Here is a 26953-nt window from a genome sequence, read left to right as displayed (position 1 = left end):
GGTTTGCTTCATCGTTTCTATGACAACGCGTGGCCTGCTTCTATAGATGTTTCAGGCCAAAGAGGGGAAAAAGCAAAACTTTAGGACATTAAAAACTGGACTTTTACTCGGACCTAGACTATGTTATAAATCTCTTCAACACATATAATCAAATGTATGGCTCAATGACAACCGTTAAAAAACTTGGAATGAAATTAGGCGTGTTAAAGGGAAACATCTTTTAGCAATTCCCTCTGGGATTGATAAGATATTTTTATTTTATGTCGCATATACAAAATGCACATGTTTTACATCTTTCCCTTCATTTTTAGTCCAGTCCTTGTACCTGATTTTCTACAGAACTTAACTTTGACATATAAATCATTCAGGCAGAAAAAAGGCTCTTTACTTAAGGATGAACCAGAGTTTTGTGAGACAGCAAAGAATTAGTTAAAATTGATCTTTAGGCTCTGTCACAAAGACACATCATTTGTTCCCATTTCTTTAGTTTCATCTGTGAAAAACAGAAAAGATCAGACAGTCTCACAGACAGAAAATATGATTTTAGCAACAACAAGGTAATTCCCAAACAGCTGTTAGCTGGGAACTTGGTGTAAATCAGCAGGGTGTGCAGAAACAGGACACATGGAAGACAAAGAACAAGTGTCATGAATAAAATAAAAGAGATGCCCTTAAACTACTAAGCCCTGGATGCAAGAAGAAACACCTGGTCTCATGGGGTCTGTTATGTAGGCCACATGTGTGGTATCCACTGAGAGTCAGAATCACAACTAAAAGCTCATTAAAACCATCTCTATCGCCACCAAACAGTTAAAACAGCAAACAATTAAAAAGTAGGTAAACAAATTCAGCTACAAGATACAAACACAAATGATGGATTCCCCTGTCTACACCACATACACGGACATAAAACAGCCTTTCTCTACTAAAAGCTCAAATCTTACATAGTTTTCATAGTTTAATGTGTTACCCACCTAGAGCCAGTGAGGTAATCTGAGTTTTACATCCTTCAGAAGTCTTTCAATGGGAGAGGAAGACTCATTTTCTCTGGGGAGTCTTTTAGTTTAGTACATCTTCATTTTTGATTGGGTGAATCAGTTTAGGAGGTTACACATGGAACTTTTTCATCTGCACGGCAAAGAGTCAGGTCTAACTACGTCAGGGTCGGAGGTATCCAGCTGCTGTGATCTTCTACCATTTCTTTTTTTCATGGTGGAGGACAATAACTTACTTGGACAAGCGTTACACCGACCCTGACCTCTTTCAGGGTCTGTACAAGAAAAATATTGGCTGTTGGGGGACCATCAGGAAAAACCGAGCTGGCTTTCCATGCACCCACAAAAACGACTTCCTTAAAAAGGCTGAGAGAGGAGATGTGTGCTGGATTCAGAAAGACAATCTGCTCTTTGTTAAGTGGTTTTGCAGCCGGGAGGTCACAATGTGCTCCACAGTGCACAAGGCCTTCAGTGGAAAGACTGTGCAGTGTAAAGTGAAGGAGGCTGGGCTGTGGACGACCAAGGAGGTGTCTGTCCCTGATGCTGTGGTGGCCTACAACAAGAACATTAGTGAGGTTGATTATCTGATGCTCTCATCAGCTATTGTAGTGTTCACCACAAAACAATAAAAATCTAAGGATCTGGGCATGAGTTTCAGTCAGCTTGCTGCAGAAATGGTGCACTTTGCTACAGGCTCAGCATCAGCATCACCACTGGGACACAAACTCGCCTTCATGCCACGGTATCTTGGCTGCGATGCCACACAGGGCAGGAGGTACTGCAGGAGATGCTTGGATGCTGGCTTCCTGAGGGTGAAAACATCATTTTATTGTAGGGTTTGTAGAGTCCCCCTGTGCCTCACATCCCACAAACAAAACGTTTTCAGCAGTGGCATGATGAACATTTTTAAAAGCTAAAAGTATGTTGGGTGTTGTGCTGCTTGTAGGAGCCAAAAAACATGTTTGGAGTAATAATCACCGGGTGGAGGATTTTTTTTATTTTGGTTGTCATGGTGATGTGCAGCATGGGGTCACGTGGATGTGGTAGGTGGCCGGATGTTACGGTGTGCTACTGTTAAGGGTAGCTGTAATTTTTGTTGACCGCTGAACTTTTACGCTGAATTTATACGCTGAGCTTAATAGCCAAAAGTGTATATGTTCAGTCTAAATGCGCTACATTCACGATCACTTAAATTCAGCAAGTTGCTGCTGCCTGCCCAGTGTTTATTCTGTTAATTAATGAAAGGCGATAAATAAAAAGGGAGATACACATCAGATCGAAGAGGGTTTTTTTTGGACAAAGATGGTGCGTCACACAAATAGACAGAACCCATCCTTTGCCTCACTAGTGACTGGAAGTCACTACACTGCTTCCTGTTCTTATGTAAACTGTGTCTTCCAGTAAATACACTCCAGCTGGAATCAAACAGAATCATGTCTTATGGTTTTATTTGAAGGGAGTGATAAATAACAGTGTTTCCCCTTGGTATTTGGCATGGGGGTGTTGCTGTGTGTCACATAAAGAGGAGAGGATAAATGCGCATTCATGACATATTTAGAACATTTGATAGTAAAGTAATCACCTCTGTTGTGATCTGGTGGTGTATTTACAGAAGATAAAATGAAATAAAATTTGCTTGATCTTCTTGGGGAGGGCAGGGGTTTCCATTGGGGCAACAGGGTTAATATAATGGTAGGGGAAAGACTGAATAAATAATTGGGTTATACCTAAATAAAAAACCTTTTCTGGCATGTAAATGAAGTTAAATAATTTCATCCAATGAAAACCTAAAATACCCTCAATTTTCATAGATGATGCCAAAAAGCAAAAAAACTGTCCTCTGTTTCATCATAAATCTTTGCACAGTGGGCAGCAGAGGTTCAGGTGTAGAGCGGGTCGTCCAATAATCAGTAGGTTGGCGGTTCGATTCCGGCTCCCCCTGTCAATCTGTCGTGTCCTTGGGCAAGACACCATAACCTCTTGACCTCCAGTGTCGGCATCGCTGGTGTATGAATGTGTCTTGGCTGCCAGGTTTCGGTCAGTCTGCCCCAGGACAAATGTAGCTACACATGTAGCTTAGCATCACCATGTATGAATGAATAATGGATACAATGTAAAACACTGTGGCTGCCTTGAGAAGCGCTATAGAAACCTCCTCCATTATTATTACAGTATGATGATGTCCATGTGTTGGTTCTTAACTCATTAACACCGGAATTCATTTACTATTATATAAAAACAAAATTAATACCATAAAAAAATAACAAAAAGAAAAACACAGAAATAAAATTAAATATTAAATAAATTAATAGAATTAATACATTCTAGAATAAAATTAGAATTAAATAATATAATTAAATTCTAATAATTAATTAGAAAAATGAATAATATAAAAACAAATAATAAATAAGACAAGAAAAACAAATAAATTAATAAAAAATTAATTAAATAAAAATAAATTAATAAATGTACGGCTGAGGTAAGCCACATGACACAAGAACTGGTCTGAAATTCAGTGGTAATGGGTTCAATGGAGGGATGGATCCTCCCCAGAACCCGGACCTCAACTGGTTCGATGGAGGGATGGATCCTCCCCAGAACCCGGACCTCAACTGGTTCGATGGAGGGATGGATCCTCCCCAGAACCCGGGCCTCAACTGGTTCGATGGAGGGATCATCCCCAGATTTACCTACATTATAATTTAAACTTTGACTTTATTCATATACAATATATTGTGTATAAATTTGTATATTTTGTTTATTGGTTTGTACTTTGCATGCTTTATTATTTTGCTTTAACACTACAACCCCTAATTTCCCCAGCTTGAGATCAATCTGTCTGTCCGTCCATCTATCTGTAAATATTTATGTGTTGATTGTATTTTGTAGCTCACTCAAGAGAAAAGATGTTTTGAGTTCATATTTAAAACAACTTTAGTTGTAGATGTAGTATCATGACTACTGGTGTGATGGAGTCCATCGATATCTTGGCAGTAAATAGTAGATTTCAAGAATCATCCTGGAAATGCAGGTGTGAAGATGAAAGATGTCATGCTGAATATACAGCATGAAATACAGCATCTAGTTTTTAGGCAGCATAAAAATCAAAATGCATTCATAAAAAAGACAGAAAAAAAGAACGTGTGCGAATTTTCCATTTAAAATGTCAAAGAAAATTCTGCAGTGTTCTTTTTTTCTGTCTTTCTGTCTTTATATATATATACTACGTATACTATATCTACGTTTCATTTGTCACTTTTGGCTTAGTGTAAAGAGGTAAACTAAGTGGAAATTATAAACGGTGCTTTATCTTGGGATTTCTTTCTTCTTTGGTACACATATGAAAGAACAACTGGAATATTCTGGATGGAAAAATAAATTCTGAACCAAATAACGCCTTAATTTTGCCGCTGTAGCCCTCTGGGTTTTGTTGTATTGGTTGCATTTTAAGAAAATATTTGTTTGTAGCTGATGAAAAGGAAACGGATGGATTTCCGCTAACCTGTCTGCATCAACAAAGTGCGCATGCGCAGACTTCCCAGTCGTCTGTTGACAAATGTGAGCAATGCATCGTTCTGTTCCGTTTGCAATTTCGTCGCTAAATATAATAAAATGTAACTTTAAGGCATTTTCTTGCTAAAGCGGTGTAAAAGGCGGATTTTACATGAACTTGTGAAAAAGGTAAGCACTTAAAAGTAATATTTTGCCTGGTACGAGTTGCATGACATGACATAGTAAATTCAATTAATGAACTAAAAGCAACTGAGAGCCAGCTAGTAAGTTAGCATGTAGCTACAACATTGGCCAGGACAAAGTTAGCTAGCTGCATTAGCGTTAGCTTTAACCGGCATTTGTTGTAATACCTGGGTGATTTGTCCACTTCAGTCCAAAAGGCCTTCTGCTAGAAATGAGTGTACAGCCTACGGGGTGGTCAGCTGTTATAACACAGATTCGTGCTAGTCACTTAGCTAATATCTAAACCGTTGCTAACGTCGACCAACTTTTGGTGACGCTGGACTACCGTGTTTGTCTTTACTGTGTGGGCCTTTTGGGCTCTTGAAAGCTACATATTCAGCAGAGTAACATGTATGTTTATATTTTACAAACCGACCGATTTACCTGTGCTGGGCTCATGAACAGTATTGTGCTGATGTCTAAGTTAGACTTGGAGATTTATTAATAAACAGTAAGATGATTGTTAAGTAAACAAGTACTCTCTTCTCTTCTGCCAATTGTTCTGCATAAGATGCCAAATTATTATTTTTTGCAGTGTAATTGATGAGTCTTCAAAAATAAGATATTCACCAGAAAGGCCAGCAGTGTATAAGCTGTGTAACCTGCTGGCTGTGGTATGTCTGAAACAACCAGTTTGACCTGAATTTTCCCCTGCGTCACGTGGGCAGGACCTTTCAGCAGCTGAATGGATGTGGCTGATCATGCAGTCTGAGGGTTAAACCCGGCCTAGTACACTTATGGTTGTTTGAGGAATACATGACACCAGGCTATGTAACTTTAAAAAAGGTTGTGCCTTCCTGCTGATGAAATCTTAGAAAGAATACTTTATTTTATATGATTAAAGCTTGGCTCGTATCCCAATAATCACATGACTGATTTGGCAGACCTTTGGTTTGCTTTGTCAGGCAGCCTAATGAAATTTCTTGAGAGCTTGCACTCCTCAAGTTTATCACCTGGTACTGTACAACGGTGATAAATATTTCAACAAGGAAGCACAGAGACGATGGCCTTGTGTTGCATATAACACAGTCAACGTGTTTACTGACTTTGCGTCTTCTCGTGGTTTTGATCAATATGATGTTTAAGTTAGACACAAGAAACTTGGCTATTCATTTATTTGCATCAGTGGCCATTGAGGTACCCAGGTTTCTAATCTTATATGTAGATCTATGTACAGAATCTTAACCAGCACAGGAGCTTGAGATAGCACGTCCAGGTTTCTAAAAGTAAAAAAATGCAGTCAATGTTAGTGATTGAATTTATCCCCTATATAATTTAATATAAATCTGAAATGGCTGCAGTTGCATTTTAATCATTGATGTTGAATCTAAACATAATGTCTCACTGATGACTTCCCAGTTGTCAGCAGCATTTGGTTGCATCTCAAATTAATTCAATCAAACATCTGAAGTAGCCAGGGGCCTGTTCTACGAAGCAGGATCAGTGGCTTAGCGATAGCGATGGGCGGATCGATACTCTGGAGTCGATACTTCGATATCAGCAGTTAAAATATCAGACTTAGTACTTTATTAAGTATGGAGATACCACTCTGCTGATGCAAAACATGCTTTCACTTCTGAGAGTTGTCAAGTCGAGTTGCATCTCATGGCCGAGCCCTAACTTTCTCTTACGCATCACCACCTCCAAACCGATCATTAGAGAACTGGTATCACCTGGCTTTGTCCACCACATCAAGGGAGGGCTTCTGTTGTTTACATCGACACTTTCAGACTTCCTAATAATAAACTATGTTAAACATGTTTCTAAAAACGCTAGAGAGAAAGTTTTACTCTAGTCACAGTAAGCTCACAACAGACCGTGGTCCAAACCTCATTCCTCTACTTGACTCTGTTCCTGTATTTAAAGCCATAAGGTGGCTCTTTTCTTTTAGGAGTTCTTGTTATCTAGCTGTTCAGCCAGGGCTGTGGGGAAGTTTGGATGACTAGATGATCACTACTCTCTTCCTTAAAAGTGAAAGGGACACTTTTCCTCTGCATGAGGAGGGATGGGGAATCGGACCCAGGTCTGGATAACAGAAAGTCCTGAATTCTTGGATGACAGAATTGGGCTGTTTTTGTTTACATAAACCAAGGTCATTTTTATTTATTTTTTTATTATTACTTTGGACCTGAATAATTTACTAAGCATGTGTCTGTTTTTTTTTTTTAGGTCAGAGCGTAACCATGCTGAAGTGGTTTTCTGGAGAAGAGGGAGAGCCTGGATCTGGAGTAAGTACACATGTGCTTGTGTTTTATCGACTGAGGTGTTGATCATCACCAGCGTTGTGACACTAAAGAGAGTAATTACAAGGATGAATAAATGAGTGAGAGAATTAATGAATATATAAATTATTTGAAAAACTCACATGTATGATCTAAAAGATTGTACATCTTAATGTACGCCCCAAACCTTAAAAAAATCAGCTGGATTTCAAGATTCCAAAATCAAAGCTTGTACTCAAACAGAAGTCACTGGGAAACAAATACTCGTGTATTTACTGAGTTGTTTCCTTACTTTTTCTGCCATAATGTTTTTTAAACAGATGTGTTTAATTTCTACATGGATTTCTTTGTCGTTTCCCGTCCTGTCAACCCTGTGAAAGCTCTGCAGCCCGTTTCACTTTCAGATAAACTGGAATTAGTTAGTTCTGAGCACAGGGCTCAGTCAGCACCCAATTCCTGTGAGGGGGAACTACTAGTCCAGCTTAAATCCGTCCTGTATCCCTGTCCTCTTAGCTTTCTCATCTTGGTTGGAACTAAATGATTAAAAACGTTGCACGCATTGTCATCGAAACAGTTAAGAGTTTTAGGGAGAGCAGTTCCCAGAACATCCCTGAAGGGAGGAGCGCTCCTGTTTTATGCAGTGGTCTTTCTAAGGAGGTCTGTTTCTGTCGCTTCTTCACTTGCCACAGACTCTGTACACATAATACATATTGACAACTAAAGGTTGTTTTGTAAATGGAGAAATAGAGAATCTGTAATGTGTCAAAAATGCACTGATTCCAACATTAAACTACTTCTCAGCAACCATACAAACAGTAAATGCTGATCAGCATCTCTTCGTTTCCACTGTCCTCCTTTAGGGTCCAGGCTCTCCCCACGGAGCTGCTGGAGGTGAAACGGTTGCCGTAGAAGAAATGGCAGAGAGGTTGACCCAAACTGAGCAGCTTGTCTCTCAGCTGAAGGAAATGATCCGGGAGAAGGACTCAGCCCTTCGCTCCAAAGATGACCAGCTGAAGGTGAGCTCGGAGACTTGTTGCTCATCAGATAAAAGCCTTGTGGTGCAATGGAACGACAATTTGGGCCAAACTTGGTTCACTTAATAGTTCTGTGATAAAACAAACCTTTTATAATATATTTACTGTTGAGTCAGTTTTATTTTTTTATTCTTTTATTTTATAGATTTTATTTTATTTCAGAATTATTTGTTTAATATTTAGATTTTTATATTTTATTAGATATTTTATTTTATTTGAATAATTTTTATATTTTATAATTGTATTTTTTTACTTTTTAATTTTATCGCAGTTATTTTTTATTTTATTTTGATGTGCTATTTTTATTTTATTTTATTTTGTTTGTGTATTATTTAAAACACGGTGCAGTCTTTAAAGCTAAACTTGTCTAAATATTGGCATTAAGAGGAGTTAATATTACACACAAACCAAGCACTGATTTGGATAATGAATCTCTTTATGTTGGTTTGGAGCCTCTTTCACTGTTTATATGATCTAAAAATGTGTAATCGTGACTCTGTGATACCCATAGATTTGTTTCTGAATAAGCCAGATCCAGGTGACCATGTCAGTCCCAGATTTCAGTTAAAAGCCAGACGTTAACTATTAACCCTTCAAGTCAAAGTCTACTATGCAATAATAAAGATGTGAGATTAGAGCTCAGTTAAAAGTTTGGCCTGGAAACCACATCAGAAGCACATGCAAACAGGAACATGTGCTCCATGGTGAGACCTCGCTGCTCTGCTCCTCAAATCTCAGGGGAACAGCTGACTGTGTATTTAGGCCCATAAGTGAAGTCGGGGTAAGGAATGTATTGATTTTGACTCAGGTGGAGAAGGAAGCATGTGAGGCCAAACTGTCAAAACTTCGTCTCCAAAACAAGGCCAAAGTAACGTCTCTGACAACGCAGCTGGAGGAGCTGAAGAAGCGGCACGGAGACCCCGGCACACCAACACACGGCAAGAAGGTACGATTCAGGTGCAGTTCAGCATGCGAACACATGAGGCTTCTTCTCCTTTAACCGTCCGATGTTCCTCAGGTTGATGTTTTCACCAGCAGGATCAAAAAGCATCCGGGATTGTCATGGATAGCATCTAAAGAATTGAATGCTTCCCTTTAGGGTTCATCAGAAGGAGATCAAGCCAGCCGGGGAAAGATTGTGCTGCTGAAGAGGAAAGTGGAAGAGCTAGAACAGCAGCTGGCACAAAGAGACGAGGAACTGGAAAACAAAGTAAGTAATTATCACGTCTGTAAATTAAAGTTTTCTTAGTGGCACAGAGTGGGGGATTATTCTTTTGGTTTGCTGGTTTGTTAAACTGTCCTTCTGATCCTTCATTGCTGAGGGTCATGGCAGGTGTTTAACTTGCAGAATAGCAGGAAAGAGGCTTTGGTATCCTGATGGCTTGTGGGTAGAAACTGTCCCTGAGACGGCAGGTGCACGAAGATTGCTGGGGTCAGTGAGGGTCTGCTGGGCCTTCCTCCCACAGCGGGGTCCGTAGAGGTTCTGGATGGCTGGCAGTTCAGTCCTGGTTGTGGGTTGTGCAGACATGACCTGACCATCCTCTGCAGAGTGTTACAGGTAGCAGCTCGTGATACAGCCACACAAAATGCTCTTAATTGGAAGAAGATGGTGGTCCATCACAGCTCTCATGATCACACCTACATCATGTTACCAGCTCACATCCTTGCTGATGGTGACTCAGGAATCTGAAGCAGCTGATTCTCTCCACCTCTACTCCCTCGATGTGGATGGTGGTGTGTGCTCCACCCTGCAGTTTCCCGTAGTCCACCATGAGCTCCTTGGTTTTGCTTGTTGCCATGGCGTTAGGGCTGTCACCTCTACTCTGTAGACCAACTCCTCTCCATCTGATTCAGCCAGTGATGGCGCATTTGATGGTGTTGGAGCTGTATTTGGTCATACTGTCATGTTTGCAATGCGACTATAAAACATGTAAAAGAACCAACACTGGACACTTTGGATTTTTACTGGAGCAGAAAATAAACACCTTTATGTTACGCATACATGAAAACTTAAGTCATGAAACATGGCTTAACATTACATGTGGTCGACTCAACGTGTTATATTGTGTTTGTGTTTGCGTATTATTATTATTATTATTATTATTATTATTATTATTATTATTATTATTATTATTATTATTATTATTAAAGGCAAATTGAATATATTGGCGTCATGTTCTCTAATATGTTTTATTGCATTAGCAGAAACACACTGATGTATCTGTGTTAATTATATCATATATGGAAGTAAACAGGTTATATATTTATAAAGATACTTACAGTAATATTGTTTTGTAATTCCAAATGTATCTATACTGATATATGATTTAATATGGAATTAGGAACTGAATATACATTTAGTGTATCAACTCACAGAGTAGCAAGTATTTTATTAAATCTTTTCATGGGACAACACCATAGGAAAGAAACTTTGATATACAGGACACCAAACTATGGAAACTAAACTTTGATATTCTGTATGTCAAAGTTTCATTTCTATAGTGTCCCATGAAAAGATATAATGAAATATTTGCAAAAATGTGAAGCGTGTACTATATACACCCTTCACATTCTTATATTATTATATAGGAAGATTTATGTCAGTATTTAGTTAATATGTTCATAGTTTATATATTTACATGTGACTTGCATTAAATGTGACTTCAAACAAGAGTAGGATTTCCTTTATTTGTTCTTATTCCTACTTCTTCTCTATTCTATAGATTGCTTTTTTATATAAATTTATATTATAATCTGCCCCTCACACAGAAATGATTAAAGATATAATTAAATTGAACTAAAACCCGCTGCAGAGCCGAACAGATGAACCCTTTTCATTATATTTTCTTATCTTAACATCTTCAATCATTTTTAAAATATTTGGTTGATCCAGATTGTTCCATAAGCTGAGTCCACATCACTCCTGCACTTTTGTCCTTTTGAATTATAATTACTTAGTCTTTTTTTAAACATCTTTTAGATATCGATTAGTAAACATTTTCTTTGTTTTGTGATCCTTTTATATCAGTTTTTCCCTTTTTTTAAATAAAAAGATATTCACTGTTTTAAGCACTTGTTTGAAAATATCAAACATTCAGATTTTAAATTGTTTAAAATTGTATTATTTTATTTATTTTTGTGAATTCTTTCAGAGACGAGAGTTGGAGTCTCAGCTGCAGCGAGGCGAGGAAATGGACGCTATGCTGACCGAGAAGGACAAGAGACTGACAGAAAAAGAGGCTTACATCGTCCACTTGCAGATGGGTTTGGCAGGAGGTCAACCCATCACACCTGCACCACACCTGCAGGTCAGTCACCTCTCGTAAGGACCAGATGGACTCCACTTCTGTAGTTTTTCACTGAAGATATCATGAGATCACAACAATTTTAAATATCTGCACGGCTCAAATCGTCTGAAACGTTTAGCCCTGATGCTAATCCGTGCCCTCCTCCTCAGGTGGAACTGGACGGTGGAGCGAAGGAGGAGCTGCAGCTGCTGGTGCAGAGCCTGACCAAGAAGGTGGGAGAAGCAGAGGAGCGCTACAGTTTGCTGCAGGAGGAGACCGACAGCCTCAAAGAGCTGCTGGCCTCGGAGAAGGCGCAGTACAGCCAGAAGGAGAGCATGTTCAAGCAGAATGTAGGTCTTCCAAGCGGGACGAAAACCCACCGTGCTGCCTCTACGGTACAATTCTATGCCGTTGTCTGAGACTGTCATCATGTTTGTTTTCAGATCCAGACATTTAAAGATATCATAATACAGAAAGATAATCAACTGATGGAGATCAGTAAGATGCATGAACAGGAGCTCTTCAAGCTAGCAGCCAAGTCTGATGCTAGTGCCGACCTGGAGCAGGTAATGACACAGTTCAAAGGAGACTTGGTTTTGCAGGCATTTCATTTCATTCATTTCATCTGATGTCATATTTTTCTCCTCCTCCAGCTTTTAAAGGCGCTGAAGCAGAAGCTTCATGAGAAGGAGGAGGTGCTGCTTGGTAAAACCCAGGTCATTGATGTTCTCCAAGGAGAGGTGGATGGCAGGGACCAGCAGATAAAGGTAAGGTCTTCCTATTTAGTGTCTGTTTCCAAACCCCTGTACAGACGATGAGCTGGATGACACATTGTCCTTCTTTACCAACCTCTCAGTTTCTATTTTGTTCCTAACAGGAGCTCACAGAGCGGCTGCGTCGACTACAAGTAGAACGAGAGAGCCTGGAATCCAAGATGGAGGCAGAGAAGCATGTGATGCGAGCACAGCTTCGTGACCTGATGGAGAAGCAACAGGTGGAGGTGCAACGGATGACTGAGCAGCATCAAGCACAGATGGACCAAATCCAGCAGGACCTGCTGGGGCAGCTGGAGGAGCTCAGGAGAGCCTCATTAACAGCACCGCCTGCCAGTCAGGAGGCCTCAGGAAGTGGAAACCTGCCCACTGATTCAGCCTCCATCCAGAGGATAGCGGAGCTGGAAGGTCTGCTTTTCAGTTTGTTTCAGTAGAGGTGGCCAGTGGTTAAATGATTTATTTTAGCCGTGTTTATCCTCCCGTTACATGGAATATTAGTATTTCATTTTATTTATCCGACCACCTGCTTCCTCGTGTCTTTACAGCTCAAGCAAAGCAAAAAACAGAAGAAGCCAGCAGATCCGAGGCCAAGTTCCTCAAAATGAAAGCTTGGTCTAAATCTCGAATCAGACAGCTGGAAGACGAGTTAAAGAAAAGCCAGGTGGGATGTGTGAAAGGTTGCATGTTCTAGTGTTGTCTTTCCACACAGAAGTTCAGCCCCTGTCTGATGTAAAGCCCTGTTTACACAACGTTTACACACAAAATGCACATTAAAAAAAGAGAAAGCATTTACAGCGGAATGAAAACTACGTCCGTGCAGGAGAAAACACAGAAATAACCAAAAACAATGTAGTGTGCATGCCAGGCCTCTCGTGGGCAGTGAAACTTTGCAACGACACATCCAGGTATGCACAGCATCCTCATAAGACCACAAAACACAACAAGCATTACGTGTCAGCGCGCTAGTTATCTGGAGCGTGTAACCTCCACGTCTTCACTGACAGCATAAATATTCCAGCAGAAACAGGTTCTGCTTCAACGCAGCAAATAAATGAAAAAGATGTTGCGGCACACACACGGCGCAGAGGTCTGCCATTGTTGTTGTGCTATTCCCGGGTTAAGCAGGGTCTGAGTGCACAAGTGCAACATGACGTGAAACACGTCGTCGTCGGCAAAAGACACACAGACAGACTCACCCTGCGTTGCCAGAAAATGTCCACCTGCAGGCCGTTGTCCATCTTTGTGGTTTTATCCACCGAAAACTGTGTTACCGTGGAAACGGGAGGCCAGAACACAACAAAACCTTCTCAGCGTTGTGGTGTAAACAGGGCCTGAAACTGCTGTTGCATCATTTTGTAATTAAGAAAAATTAATTTATTTTCTTCTGCTCGCTGATCTGAGGATTCATTGATTATTCCATCAATTAGTCAAGTAAGCAGAAAATAAATACTTTTGCTTTATTAAAGAGCCCCGATAACTAATCAGAGAGGAGTAAGATGGGTCTCTTACATGAACCAGTCATTGCTTTAAAATTCAACAAATGTAATTATTGAACTGAACATTTTCAAAACAGAAAACCAGTTAGTGCATTTTAGTTTTTAAAGAAACATTTTATATTTAAAGCACAAAGCTATAACTTAAAAGGTATAAATAATATTTAAAACCATTTTCACTGTCACTGTGGAAGTTTTTCTGACATTTCTGGGTTTTTTGTTTATCATCCTTTACATACAGCCACAGTTAGGACTGGTGATATGGCCAAGAACATATTTTCCATTGATCATTACTATTGCAATATTAATAATAATCCTTTCTTCCTGACATTAGCATCTGTTAGCTTCTCTGCTTCTCTCTCTGCTGTCATATACTGTACTTTGATGCAGATAAAATGCTATAAAGCTTTATTTTTAGTTTTCCTGTTATCAGCAGGGAATCGGAAATAGAGACTGAAATAACTGCAGTGACTGTTTTTTACAAGTCCAGCATCTGATGAAATCACCTTTGGCTTCGTCTGGTTTCATTTTTGGTTGTAATTTCCCTATAAAATCAGAACTTTGGTTCATTTTAACAGCTGGTAGGCTGAAGCAGACAGAGAGCAGGAAAACGTTGGACTATCAGGGCGGTTTTGGTGATATTTTAACTGAATATTTGCAAAATTTGCCCAAAACAGACACAGTTCAAAACCCGAGCAGTTCTATGGGAATGTAAGAAAACCATGAGAACAGCTCTGTTCACTTTACAGCTTCTGCTACTTTCTCCCCTTCAAGCAGACAAGGAGTCACATGACGGCAGAGACTCTGCTGGTTCCAGAGACGTCTGTCTCATCACTGTGGGACAGAAACTCTGGAGCCAGAACCAGAAATCAGGTCTTACTGTTGCTGTTTGTGGTGAAAAGTTTGATTCCAGCTCTAAAAACTGCTAATGTTCTATTCTATTCTATTCTATTCTACTCTACAGTCATTTTAGCAGACGCTTTTATACAAAGCAACATAGATTTGAGAGTAAGAACAACACAAGCATGATGATGGGGGGAAACTCAGCTAAAAGACTCTATATATAAAAGTACATCGTAGTAATGTGTTCTCCTACGACTCTGCCCTTGTTTGAAATGAACCATGAAGGTCCCAGGTTTCCTAGGATTACTTTACTCATTCCTAGATGAACTGGGCTGCTGTCTTCTGGTTTTCACTGAAAGTCATGTGGTTTTATTTTAGGAGGAGATAAAATTTCCATTTTCTGCTGTTTTCTGGGTGAATTTACATTTAAACACAGATTCTGACACTTCTGCAGTAATATCACGTCTCCGCTTTCTGTAGAGATCAAGATTATACATACAGTAAATATTGTAGTATATATATTGAAGTTGTGAAGATATATTTATTTTGGGTATGTTATTTCAGACAAGAGAAATTGACCTCATACAGAAGAGGCTAAGCTAGTCTGGGTTTCCAGTGGACGTTTTGTACTATATCTTCTTTGGTACTTCGGTCTTTTCTCAGTTTTTTCTGTTATACTGGCAAATTGGACTTCCTGCAAACGTACCGCAGCACATCGACACAATCAAGATCATACCTGTGTTGAAGCATAAAGGATGAATCATAATCAAGATTTTCTTTTATTTTCCTCACGTTTATGATATTTATTCTGCCCCCCTTTAGGCTGGAGCTGCCCCTCCAGACCTGATGGCCCTGCGGAGTCAAATCACGGCCCTGGAGGAGGAGCGGGAGGAAAACCAATGGAGGGTGGAGCAGTATCAAGAGCTTAAAGCAAAAAACGGTAGTAAAAACAGACCGAGGTGGCGAGTACTCTCAGAAACAGCAGCCTGCCACCGTCTGTCTGTCAACATGAATCGTATCAGAATGCTCAGTGTCATCTAGCTGTTAGAAGAAACTACGATGTGTTTCTTTTGGTGTTTTCTGTTAGAAATGCTGGAGGCTAAGCTGGTTTTGTATGAGGAGCAACAAAGAACATTACAGGCAGACCTGGAGCAGTTCACCAAGAGGGCTGCTTCTCAGGTCAGGGATCAGACTCTGAAACATGCGCTTACTGTGCACACGTGAGGAAACATGCTCACTGGAGGTCTCGTTTTGCCCCCCTCCCCGACCACAGGCCAGCGAGTCGGGCAGCGCTGATGATACTCAGAGTCAGGTGCTGGAGTGGCAGGAGATGGTTGCCGAGGCGGTCAGCGCTAGGGACCGAGCCAGGGAGGAGAAGGCTGCCATGGCCCTTCGCATCAGCCACATGGAGGAGGAAAGAGAGGGTAAGGCCATAACTAGATGAATCATCACTGGGATAAATGTGTGGAGGGTGAGAATAAAACAAAGATGAGAGGAAATCAGCTGATGCACACCTAATCTGCTTAGAAATCATTCATCTGTTTCATTTACATCCAGAAATAACCCACATCTGATTCAAATCCTTTCTTTTCTGAGGTGCAGGAGAAGGCGTAGCAGCACATTGAACTCCTGTTTAAGTTAAAATTTTCAGCCTAACCCCGTGAGCCAACATTTACCTCTTTCACCGTAATTAACTTACTAAACAAACATGTTAAAAAAAACAGAAATCCTCACTAGTTTAATGTCATCTCATTTCATTGATTGTTCCTAAGACAGAATTTTGCATTTAAATCAGAAACTACCTGCAAACAACGAAAAATCACAGGCGGTTCATTTTTATCCTCATTTTTGTTGCATTTCACACAAATGCTGAACACAGACTTCTCCTCCAAACAACACCAATAACTTTCAATTGCATGGACACATTTTTGACCAAATATTAAGCTGACTAAACATTTGTGAGCTTTTATGGCTGCCGTTCAAACTTTTGTACAGACAAAACACAAAAGAAGCTGCACAAGCGCAGATTATTAGTAGATTTGAACGGTTGCAGTCTTCCATTGTGACTGAATGTTCTTTTCAGTTATTTATCGGTGTATTATTGTTAAACATTTGCTTTGGACACATAGAAAGGACAGCATATGATACCTGCGGGGAGGAAGAGAGGAAAATCTTCTCGTTCATTTAATAGTTCTTTAACAGTTGTGTTTTTAAGCTGTAGTTTATACTGCTTTAATTACAGTATATTTCAGTAAATAACCTAAAGAATTATGTATTTTCTTTTGAATATGAGCATCTCAGAGATTTGAAGCTCATGTTTTGCCGTTTTCTACATGTCCTCTGTTGTCCTGACTGAACATTACTTTCTTTTGCTTTATCCCCCCCCCCCACCGTTGTCATGTGGGAGACTTGGTTTACTCTGTGCTGCCTCCCATCTCGTGGACCTCCACCCCCCTCTGACTCCCTCTCCAGCCCCTGCTCCAGGGATGGGAGCAGCCACACAGAACAGTTTCCCATCAGTTTTGTGCATGCAGGCTCCTCCAAACACCTGGTGCAGGTCTTGCTCACTGCACTGCCTGCAGTCACCCTGAACTTTGTCTTGGTTGTGGTGAGCTCCAAGCAGTGCAGTGACAGGATGCACCCTCGAGTCTGCCGTTTTAGTTTCTCCTCTCTTCCCTTATTTACATTTCTTTACCCCTTTCTTGTCCTCTGTTTAACTACTTCTTCTGTCTGTCCTTTGGTTTCTGGTGTGGACATGCTAAAATGATTGATCGCTCTCCACCAACATTAATATTCTGCTGTCAAATTGAACTAAACTTTTGCAGATTTGCACTAACACGGGGATGTTTCACACTGACATAAGTTCCTACCTCGTTTTTTAACATGCAGGTATTTTGTCAAGAAGAGCAAAATTCTCCAAATTCTCATTGATTTAAGGTGAATTGAGTAAATAACACCAAAATAAAACTTAGTAAAAAGACTAACGGCTTCTTTAACATTAATATTGCCTGTTGTGTTTGTGTGTGTGCTACTGGTTGTTTTATTATCAAATCAGTGAAGGACAGATTTATTTAATGGACTAAATAAAGAGACTAAAGAGCTCACAAATCAATGGACTCGTTCCAAGAGTTGCAGAAGATAATTGTTTGTGTGTGTGTGTTTGTTCGTTGCAGTGTTTCTCCATCCTGGTCCTCGGGGACCCCTTCCCTGCATGTTTTTGGGGTTTTCCAACTCCAGCACACCTGATTCAGATTAACTGAGCTGCTCGTTAAGTTCTTTGCGAGCCGCTAACAAGCCTTTTTTTTTAGTTGGGTGTGTTGAAGTCTGGAAACCTCTAAAACATGCTGGGCAGGCGTTCCCGAAGACCAGGATTGAGGAAAAACCCAGTTAAAGTCAACACTTTCCACGAGATCTGCTTTTTTTCATATGTTTTTAATAATTAAACTTTTTACTAATTGTATATAAATAAATTAGCAACCACATGAGTACATCAAAGGCATTTCACAATCCATCCATCAGGTCACTTGTGTCTACAAGGAAATTATTCCAAAACCCCTTAAAGCCACTAATTCTGTCTAACATTTGCTCGTAAGACACCCTTTTTCTAACAGAACTCAACCAGTTTTTGGGTCCTGGAGGAGATGTTTCTATAATTTGAGGATGACTGATGGCAGTGAGAACATTTATTACAGTAAGGTCACATAAAGAAAGATTCATAGCCCTGGTGGTTTAGGTTTAATTATAACCAGCCAGTTCTCCATGTGTTCTTTTCTCCTACATAGTTTTACTGGTTTATATTCCCACAATACATGCAGAGTTATCTCTCTCCTAAAAGTTCATTTATGTTGAGTAAATTTTCCTTTGGCCTCCCTTAAAAGTATTTTTCCCTAACTGATCATTTTTCATCTTAATGTTTCAGTCTAAGTGAATCCATGAGGCAGTTTTTACCTAACGATTTCATGTCCGAGCCAACCTGACCCTGAGTGGATAAGTAATTGCACCCTAATACCTGGTGGCTCCAACAAACTGCAGTCAGGTGTTTGCAATAACTGGCATCGCTGTGGAGGAGTTTTGGCACTCCTTTCTTTGCAGAATGGTTTTGATTCAGTCTCATTGGAGGGTTTTTGAGCACGAACGTCCTGTTGAAGGTCAGTCTGATTTCAGTCTGGACTTTGACTTGACTAGACCCGTTCCAAAACCAGTTTTCTTTTTTCTTTTTAAGCCATTCAGAGGTGGACTTGCAGGTGTGCTTCGGATTATTGTTCTGCATGTGCTTGAGCTTAAAACCACTAACTGATGGTTATACTATCTCATTAGATAGAGAGCAGAATTAATGGTTTTATAAATGACTGCAAGTCCAGGTCCTGAAGCATCAGACCAGCCCCAGACCACCACACCGCTACCACCATGTTTGACTGTTGGTATGATTTTATGAAATGCTGTTACTTTTACAAGAGATATACCGGGACACACACCATCCAAAAAAGTTTAACTTTCGTCTCAGGATATTTTCAGTATAGACTTGGTGATCATCAAGATGTTTTTTGCGAATGTGAGCTGGAATAATATTATTCTTCATATTTTTTGGTCCACAGTGGCTTTCACTTTGAAATTCTCCAAAGAATGCAATTTCTTTTTCAACATGGACCTTAACCCATTAGAATCCTGTCATTTTCACCTAAAACAGCTTTTTATGGATGGAACACGTGTTGTGGAGGAACTATTTTACTGGTGGTGCTGATGTTAACAGGAGAGTTGTAGCATCATCTGCTGCTGGAGTACAGTATGGTTTCAAAGATAAATTGCATTTATGACTGGTCTAAAATACGTGTTTACTGAATCCACACTTATGAGTGTAGCCTGGAGTAGTAGACATCATTCACATATCAAGAATCTCAGCTTTCCAGTGCTGTAAACATGTGTAGGTACTTGGACGGGAGACTGAGTACAATACACAATCATTTGTCATGTCCTTCTTATGGGAAGTCTGGCACGAACTGGCTATCGGAGGCAAATGAAGCCATCGGTGCTTAAGGCTTTGTTCACACTGCAGGCAAAAGTGACTCAAATCCGACTTTTTTTTGCTCATATGTGACCCATATCAGGTCTTTTTATTACAGTCTGAACAGCACAAATCATATTTCTTTTCAGATCCGACCCAGACCACTTTTCATATGTGTTACTAGATCAGATACAAATCCCATCTTTGTCAAAGCAACTTCAGTCTGAACACTCATGTTGCATATTATCCAGGTTTTTGATCATTGAAGTGCACGATTCTGCTCCAGAGGAGACTGTTGGCGCGAATGTAAACAAATGTTACATCAGTATTTTATCCAGAGGTGATTGCACAACAACTTTGAAAGTGATGCTCACATGCTAACAAGTATAGCATCCATATTTTACCTCTGTAAACACAGCGTACGGCGCGTAATGTCACATCTTCCTCTGATCTGTCAGATTGTCATCTATATGACTGATTAATTGTGACATATAATACCGCTATTAATTGTAAAATAAAGTAATCGTGACGTCCATACTTCCATGTTTTCTCTGTTTTTGGAAAACATCTCTGCTGTGATTCACTGGAGGCCCAAATCCTTGGAGTTGGCTTTGTTACTCTTTCTAGACTGATGTGTTAGGTAGATAGATGGGATCAGGTCGGTTTAGATGGACACCCCCGCTTTAATAAACTAAATCACAGTTTAAAAATATCTTTTTGTATTTACTCCAGTCAGTGGCCAGTGTGTCTTAATGATCTGAAACATTTAAGTGTGACAAAAATGCAATGCACTAAGTATCTGTAAGGGGATGAATATTCGTACCAGCACTGTATAAAACTGCCTCTTTCGCCCTTTTGCGTGCATCGCGTGGCTTGTCTTTGCTTCACCCTGCCTGTATGCTGAACCCGCTGTGATAACTGCTTTAACACACCGAACTCCTTTTCTTTCTCTTCCCCACCCTTCTGCTTTGAGCTGCTTCCTTCCCTCCCTCCTCCACTCATCAAATTCAGCCTGTTGTCACAAAACAGATGGGAACATTTTGTTCTATCAATTGGACACTGCCCTGCTTGCATCCTGTGCTGCTAAGTGGACAAAGTTCCAGAGGTTTCCCCTCAGATCTGCTCCTGTTCGTTGTGTTTCTACGTAACTGTCTGGTGTTTCCATCCAAGACTCGGTGATGAAACACTGGCTTTAAATGTGACTCATAAAAGAGAGCTCTGTCCTTCCTCCCACTGCCACCTTGTACTCCTCGTCTCCCACATGTTTGAATGCTTTTTTCCTTTGCTGTGCAAATTAGGTGTGCATGGCTTTGACCAGAACGTCGCTTTTGAAGTGTTTCTCAGGTTCACAAACCTTTTGCAGATACAGAAGTGCAATCATACCTAAAGTCTGAGAAACTCCCTCCCATCCTGCTGCCTTCTCACTTCTCTTGCAGTCTTTCTGTCTTTCTCATTGCGTCCATTGTTGAATTAAACCGTTTTCTGTGTTATAAAGTGTATTTGCGGTGTCAAATGTGTCTCCTCGTCACCAAATCCATCTTCACCATTTATGCCATCAGCCTCGTCATTTCTCAATCATCTTGTCAAAAAGTTTCCTCCTTCTTCTCTGCAACAATTCTTTCCTCTCCACTTTATATCCACTTCCCCATCCACAAACACATCCTCAATCCAACCAAACCCTCCCCTTTCCCTGTGGCACAAAACTGATTGAGGATGACTGGTTCTTTCCTGGCTGCTCCGATCCAGCTCTGGCCACTCGGCAGCAGGAGTTGGAGGACGAGTTGGCTCAAGCTCGGGGGCTCGGCCACCACAGAGCCAAGAAGCTGGCGGCTCCGGCCCAGCGAAGCCTGCAGGTAGGTGGGCAGCTGGCACCATCTGCTTGTGCTACAGTTAAACCTGCATCCCTTAATGTATTTGACACATGTTGAGTGGTTAAAAACAAACCAGTCCTGTACTCATGTGTAACTAACATCCTGTTTACCTCTTATTACTAACACTGTGTTTAATGTTTATTGTAACTATTGTAAATATGAGATGTTTGTCAATGTTTGTTCAATGTGCCTGCCTTAGGACAACAGATGCAATTTAGCTTTTGTGGCTAATTCTGGCATATTTACTGTGAAGCTTTTGCTCATATGTTGATTAATATGCATTGTCCTAAATAAATAAATAAATAAAAAATAAATGTTCTGCTAAAACACAGTTCCAGTTTGAGGAGTGAAGAGAACATATTAAAAAATATGCAAACTGCACAGCTTTGATTCAACCATTTATCATGTATTTACATCACAAACTAAAACTCAGATTACACAGACCTTTAAACTAAATCCATCTTTTTTTTTTCTTTTCTCTTTTTAAAATTGATTAATTGATCATTTAATTTGGGAGGTAACCATTTTCAAAACCACTGGAGGCAACAGGGACTCCATAAGAACTGCTTTTAACTCCAGGACACGAATAAATCCACCAGAGAGCAGAAGATGTGTCAAATTATAAACAACAGGATTTTAAGAAACACTTTGACTGTGTGCATGCAGAGCTCCTAGAAATTCATCTATCAGATCTGATCAGTTTTATGTATGAGGTGACAGGACTTGTACCAGAAACTGTACAGATCTGCCAGAGGAGGTGAGCTTCAAGGTTTAAAGCAGCTGGAATCTGCCTGAACTCAGACAAGACCAAACAACCTACCACATATTTAGTGTCTTATTATGAGTTTTTGTATGAGCAGACCTGTGGAAACGTATAGTTCTTTATCCAAACTGTCATAACTCATTAAAAGAGGCCCTGCTATGATCAAAAATTTTCCGCCTGCAGGAGGATTTTGAGTTTGATGGACAGGCCCCCTTCCAGGACCCTCGGAGTGCCTCGGAGAGCACCACCCCGATGGAGGGAGAGAACATGGGAGGTTGGTGGCCCGAGTACAGTACCCCTGCCACAGGTGTGAGACCCGCTAGACAGTTTTCACCGGCATGCACTCAGTCATCTGCACGGAGCTGTGGGACACTTGAGCTGCCTTTGGGTTATTTTCATGTTTGCTCAGTAACACCCATAACACAGTGTCGGTTACTGGTTGGTTTGCTTCATTTATTTTTTCATCCAACCTGCCAACACACCCAAACCGCCTCATCTATTCTGGGTCACCAGGGTAATTCTTTTGTACCTTGCAGGGATCAGCTGGTTAAGCTTGTATCTACTTCTGTGTGTGAACTCTGGGTCACATCAAGTTGAGTCATGTTTAAACTCATCCCTGCTTTATTTAAAGTAACTCTGGGACATTTGGCACAATTCAAACATTCATGTTGCTTGTTTTATTTTCTGACATGTGCATGCTGGTTGAGCTGGCCAGTGTTTGTAAAAGTGCAGAATTTGTGTTAAATGTAGGTGGAAAGATTCTCCATCTGTGGTAAGTTTAAATGTTTTATCTGTTTGCATGATCAGCTCCTTTTTTCCCTTCATTTCCTCTCATCTTGTGATTTATTAAGCTGAAGGTTGCCATTAAAAACCAAAAACGACATCAGATCATTTTAAATAAATAAAGATAGAGCAAATAATAAAATCGATGTCATTTCTGGTTGCGTGTGGCCAAACTTTGGGCCATGAAGTTGCATTTTGCTAATTGTCTTCTTAATTATTCTGCAAGTCTTCTGAATGTTAGTCCATCATGAGCTCTTCTTTTCTCTGACTTTCAGTCCTGTGATCTTGAACTTCCACTGACTTGCTTTACATATTTATTGTATTTACCAGTGGTACCAGAACAGTGTGGCTGCCTTTGCTTTTCAGTTTTTAAAAATTAATGGCAAAATAATTTTGATGTAGAATTGTTCCAGCTGGATTTTTACTTGGCTTTCACCCCACAAGATAACTTCAGATACGTTGCGATGTGGAGGTTCTGTGGAGCTGATCTATTTTTAACTTTAGAAGCAGTAACAAGGCTCTAGCAACCAAAAATGACATTTCACAGGTGTAGGTGTCGGACTTTTATCTGCCCCGACATCTGCCTGCATCTTCTGTGTTTAAACCCCCCCCCCCTACCCAAGCTCAAAGAATGAATCTGCACCTCTGATTGGCTCTGATCCACATTTTTACATCATGTCCTTGTTTTGAAATCGAGACCGGTGTTCCAACATTTCTTCCTACCCATGAAAAGCATCCTACCTGTGCTTCTTACGCATGTGCACGACATGAAAATATCATTTAAATGTGGGGTGTGGACGTCCACAAATCCATGCTGCCTTCAAGTCCGTGTTTACCAGCTGTACCTCCATGTTGTGAAAAAAAAACTTTAATTTTATACATATTTGATGTATTTTATAGAAATTATATATTCAAATTATTTTTAGTTTTTCATTATTATATCGCCTAATAACAGAAATATTCATTCATTTAAATTGTTGAGAGTTCTTACCTAACTAAATGAATAAGGTAGAATATAATTTAAATTGTTGAGGCTTCTTACCTAAATAAATGAATAAGGTAGCATATAATTTAAATTGTTGAGGCTTCTTACCTAAATAAATGAATAAGGTAGAATATAATTTAAATTGTTGAGGCTTCTTACCTAAATAAATGAATAAGGTAGAATATAATTTAAATTGTTGAGGCTTCTTACCTAAATAAATGAATAAGGTAGAATATAATTTAAATTGTTGAGGCTTCTTACCTAAATAAATGAATAAGGTAGAATATAATTTAAATTGTTGAGGCTTCTTACCTAAATAAATGAATAAGGTAGAATATAATTTAAATTGTTGAGGCTTCTTACCTAAATAAATGAATAAGGTAGAATATAATTTAAATTGTTGAGGCTTCTTACCTAAATAAATGAATAAGGTAGAATATAATTTAAATTGTTGAGGCTTCTTACCTAAATAAATGAATAAGGTAGAATATAATTTAAATTGTTGAGGCTTCTTACCTAAATAAATGAATAAGGTAGAATATAATTTAAATTGTTGAGGCATCTTACCTAAATAAATGAATAAGGTAGAATATAATTTAAATTGTTGAGGCTTCTTACCTAAATAAATGAATAAGGTAGAATATAATTTAAATTGTTGAGGCTTCTTACCTAAATAAATGAATAAGGTAGAATATAATTTAAATTGTTGAGGCTTCTTACCTAAATAAATGAATAAGGTAGAATATAATTTAAATTGTTGAGGCTTCTTAGCGATCTTTCCTGTGTGGATTAATGATCCTCTGTGGATTCTGATGCTATGCACAGATCGACAGCTATGAATTCAGCCTGCAGTAGGATGTTTTGACAAGGTAGCATGTTTCAACAGAACACTGACACACATTCGGCGTCTGATACGATGACAATCACCGAAATTGACGAAGAAACTGGAATCAGTTGTAAAACATGGAATATGAAGAAGAAGAAATCTTTATTTGTTCATCTGTACATATTTTACGAAACACACCAAAATTTGTCCTCCTTTTTTAACTTTTGTCACCACTAGGCTACCACGCCCCCTACGGTGGAATTTCTCATATGTGTGGGTATGATCTGTTAACCCCACCAATTTAAGTAAGGCTGGATGACAGCTAGAGGTATTTTGACCTCTGCAGCCCCCCGTGTGTGAAATCACCTGAACTGACTGGATCAAGTCTTTCCCAGAAGTTCAGCAGTGGCCAAGAGGCCAACAGAAACAGAAGTTTTACCTGGTTGTCCACAAAATGAAGAAATACAGCGCTACGTGGCTGTAGAAAGAAATGATAAAGCTGGATTTGTTTTTAAGGTCCAGGTTATTTACATGAAGAAGAAAAGTTTTTAGGCTGGAGTGTGACCTCCTCCTACAATATACTAGCTTTTTTATTCCTCCTTTTGGATCCTCATTGGTGTTTCTAGGTGAATTTGGGTGATTGTCCTCGTTTCTCCTGACTCTGACCTCCCTTTAAAAGTATTTTTCCCAGTACCCCCCTGGGGGGCGGTACCACCCTGGTTGAGAAATGCTAGTTAGAGAATGGATTTGATGGGGAACACATAACTTATTCAGGCAAATCAAAGCAGCATTTCTGTGAAAGAAAACGTTGTGTTGCTCCGGTAACCAGGCTGCTGTGGAACTGTTTATTCCTTGGTACCTTCCCTGTGGCCTGCAGTGGCCTGTTTTTGAGGCCCATCATGCTGCAGACCCTCATTCTGTGTCTTTCCATGATTCCAGACGGTTTGCGGTCCGTCGTGGAGGAACTGGAGCTGGAGCGGAACCAGCTGCAGGAGCAGATCCTGAGCCTGGAGGAGCGCTGCCAAGACCTGGAGGACCGACTGCAGCTGCAGGCCCGGATAGAGGCGTTACAGGTAGCCTCGCCACGCACAGCCCCCTTCCAGCACCACCCTGTAGCTGCAGGGTTAACTCCGCAAGCATTCCTAATTAACCTACCTATGAGTAACTGGAGTGAAGAACATGTTTCTGCCACAGAGTGGGATTTTGTAACAAACCCTTCTAACACAGGTGACGTTTGATGTAGATGAAGATGAGCAGCCATGTTGGGTCTCTCAGGTGTGTTGGGTCGCTCATGTACGTGTGCGCTGGAGAGCCCGTCTGGCGGTGACTGCTAATGGTTTGGTGTGCATGTTTAACCTGGACACGTGTGGCGTTTCATGTTTTATCTCTGAAGTCTTCAACACGCGGTGAATGTCCGGGTTGTTTTTCAACGATACCCCACAGCAGCAAATCTCCACTCATGCCGTTCTCCATCTGTTTCCGTGTGCATGCCGTCTTTACTCAGAGGGATTTCATATTGATGTTGTTTTTTATCCCCACCGTAGAACGAGAGTGAGAGACTGCAGAGCCAACTTGCCAGTGTTCGAAGTCAACAGGGCAGAGATGCTGAAAAGCATCAGCTGCTGGTGAACAGCCTCAACGAGAAGCTGAAAGGGTAAGCTGCTGGGTCGTAGTTTGGTACATTCAAAGCTAAAAATTTAAAACAATCCTTAATGAATTTACTTCCAATATATTTAGTTCATAAAATAAATAGAAGAGGAGTGGTCTGCTAACTGGAGGGTAAATCAAAAAGAAACCGGAAAGCACCATAAATGGTAGTTCTAATGTCATTTCTTAAAGACGCACTGTGGGACTTTCTGCCCGTAAAACTCTGCGTTCCTGACTGGCTTGATGGCACAGTGGCGTCTGTTATGAACATTTCGTCCCGAGAACGAGCATGATGCTAATTTTTCTTCCAGGACGCTGTGTGACGTTTTACACACCTTTACGCAGCCGATAACTGTCCGATAACTGTGCTTCACTTTCACCCGTTACCTCCCTTTGTCTTCCATCGTATCAGTTAGAAAGAAATGAGATTTTTCTCCAAAGGTTTCCAACATTTCCAATGCCATTAGAAATCAGGAAAGTTGTTCTGTTTGACCACTCTTCTTTTTTTCATCCAGCTAGTGAAGTAACAGTTAACTAAGACTTATATAAACTAAACATTTTCTGAGTGAAACGTAGTGCAACTTATACATGTAAAACTCTAAAAGTGTAATCTCATTTACATAAAAGAAATAAAACAACAGTAGCACCGTTGTTTTCTCACTGCTGACAGCTCATGCTTAGGATGAAAACAGGG

At 40.1% G+C, this 26953-nt stretch overlaps 1 protein-coding gene across 1 annotated transcript in view; it reads left to right on the top strand.

The window, feature by feature from the left end:
• Window positions 1-4558: 4558 nt before the first annotated feature.
• Window positions 4559-26953, top strand: part of LOC121643782 (golgin subfamily B member 1-like) — a 42092-nt gene continuing 19697 nt past the window's right edge. The window contains exons 1-18 of the mRNA XM_041991310.1: window positions 4559-4676; window positions 6900-6958; window positions 7813-7968; window positions 8795-8932; window positions 9086-9196; window positions 11139-11294; window positions 11444-11623; window positions 11717-11839; window positions 11927-12040; window positions 12151-12454; window positions 12592-12707; window positions 15205-15322; window positions 15470-15561; window positions 15656-15806; window positions 21131-21237; window positions 22202-22292; window positions 25552-25685; window positions 26157-26266. Coding sequence (XP_041847244.1) covers window positions 6914-6958; window positions 7813-7968; window positions 8795-8932; window positions 9086-9196; window positions 11139-11294; window positions 11444-11623; window positions 11717-11839; window positions 11927-12040; window positions 12151-12454; window positions 12592-12707; window positions 15205-15322; window positions 15470-15561; window positions 15656-15806; window positions 21131-21237; window positions 22202-22292; window positions 25552-25685; window positions 26157-26266 — 2246 coding nt within the window. The 5' untranslated portion in view covers window positions 4559-4676; window positions 6900-6913. The remainder of the gene's footprint in view (window positions 4677-6899; window positions 6959-7812; window positions 7969-8794; window positions 8933-9085; window positions 9197-11138; window positions 11295-11443; window positions 11624-11716; window positions 11840-11926; window positions 12041-12150; window positions 12455-12591; window positions 12708-15204; window positions 15323-15469; window positions 15562-15655; window positions 15807-21130; window positions 21238-22201; window positions 22293-25551; window positions 25686-26156; window positions 26267-26953) is intronic.

Source organism: Melanotaenia boesemani, chromosome 1 (assembly GCF_017639745.1).
Source record: "Melanotaenia boesemani isolate fMelBoe1 chromosome 1, fMelBoe1.pri, whole genome shotgun sequence".
NCBI classification, from domain to species: Eukaryota; Metazoa; Chordata; class Actinopteri; order Atheriniformes; family Melanotaeniidae; genus Melanotaenia; species Melanotaenia boesemani.
Note: the sequence above shows the minus strand (reverse complement) of the source record. Positions and strands in the feature narration are given on the sequence as shown.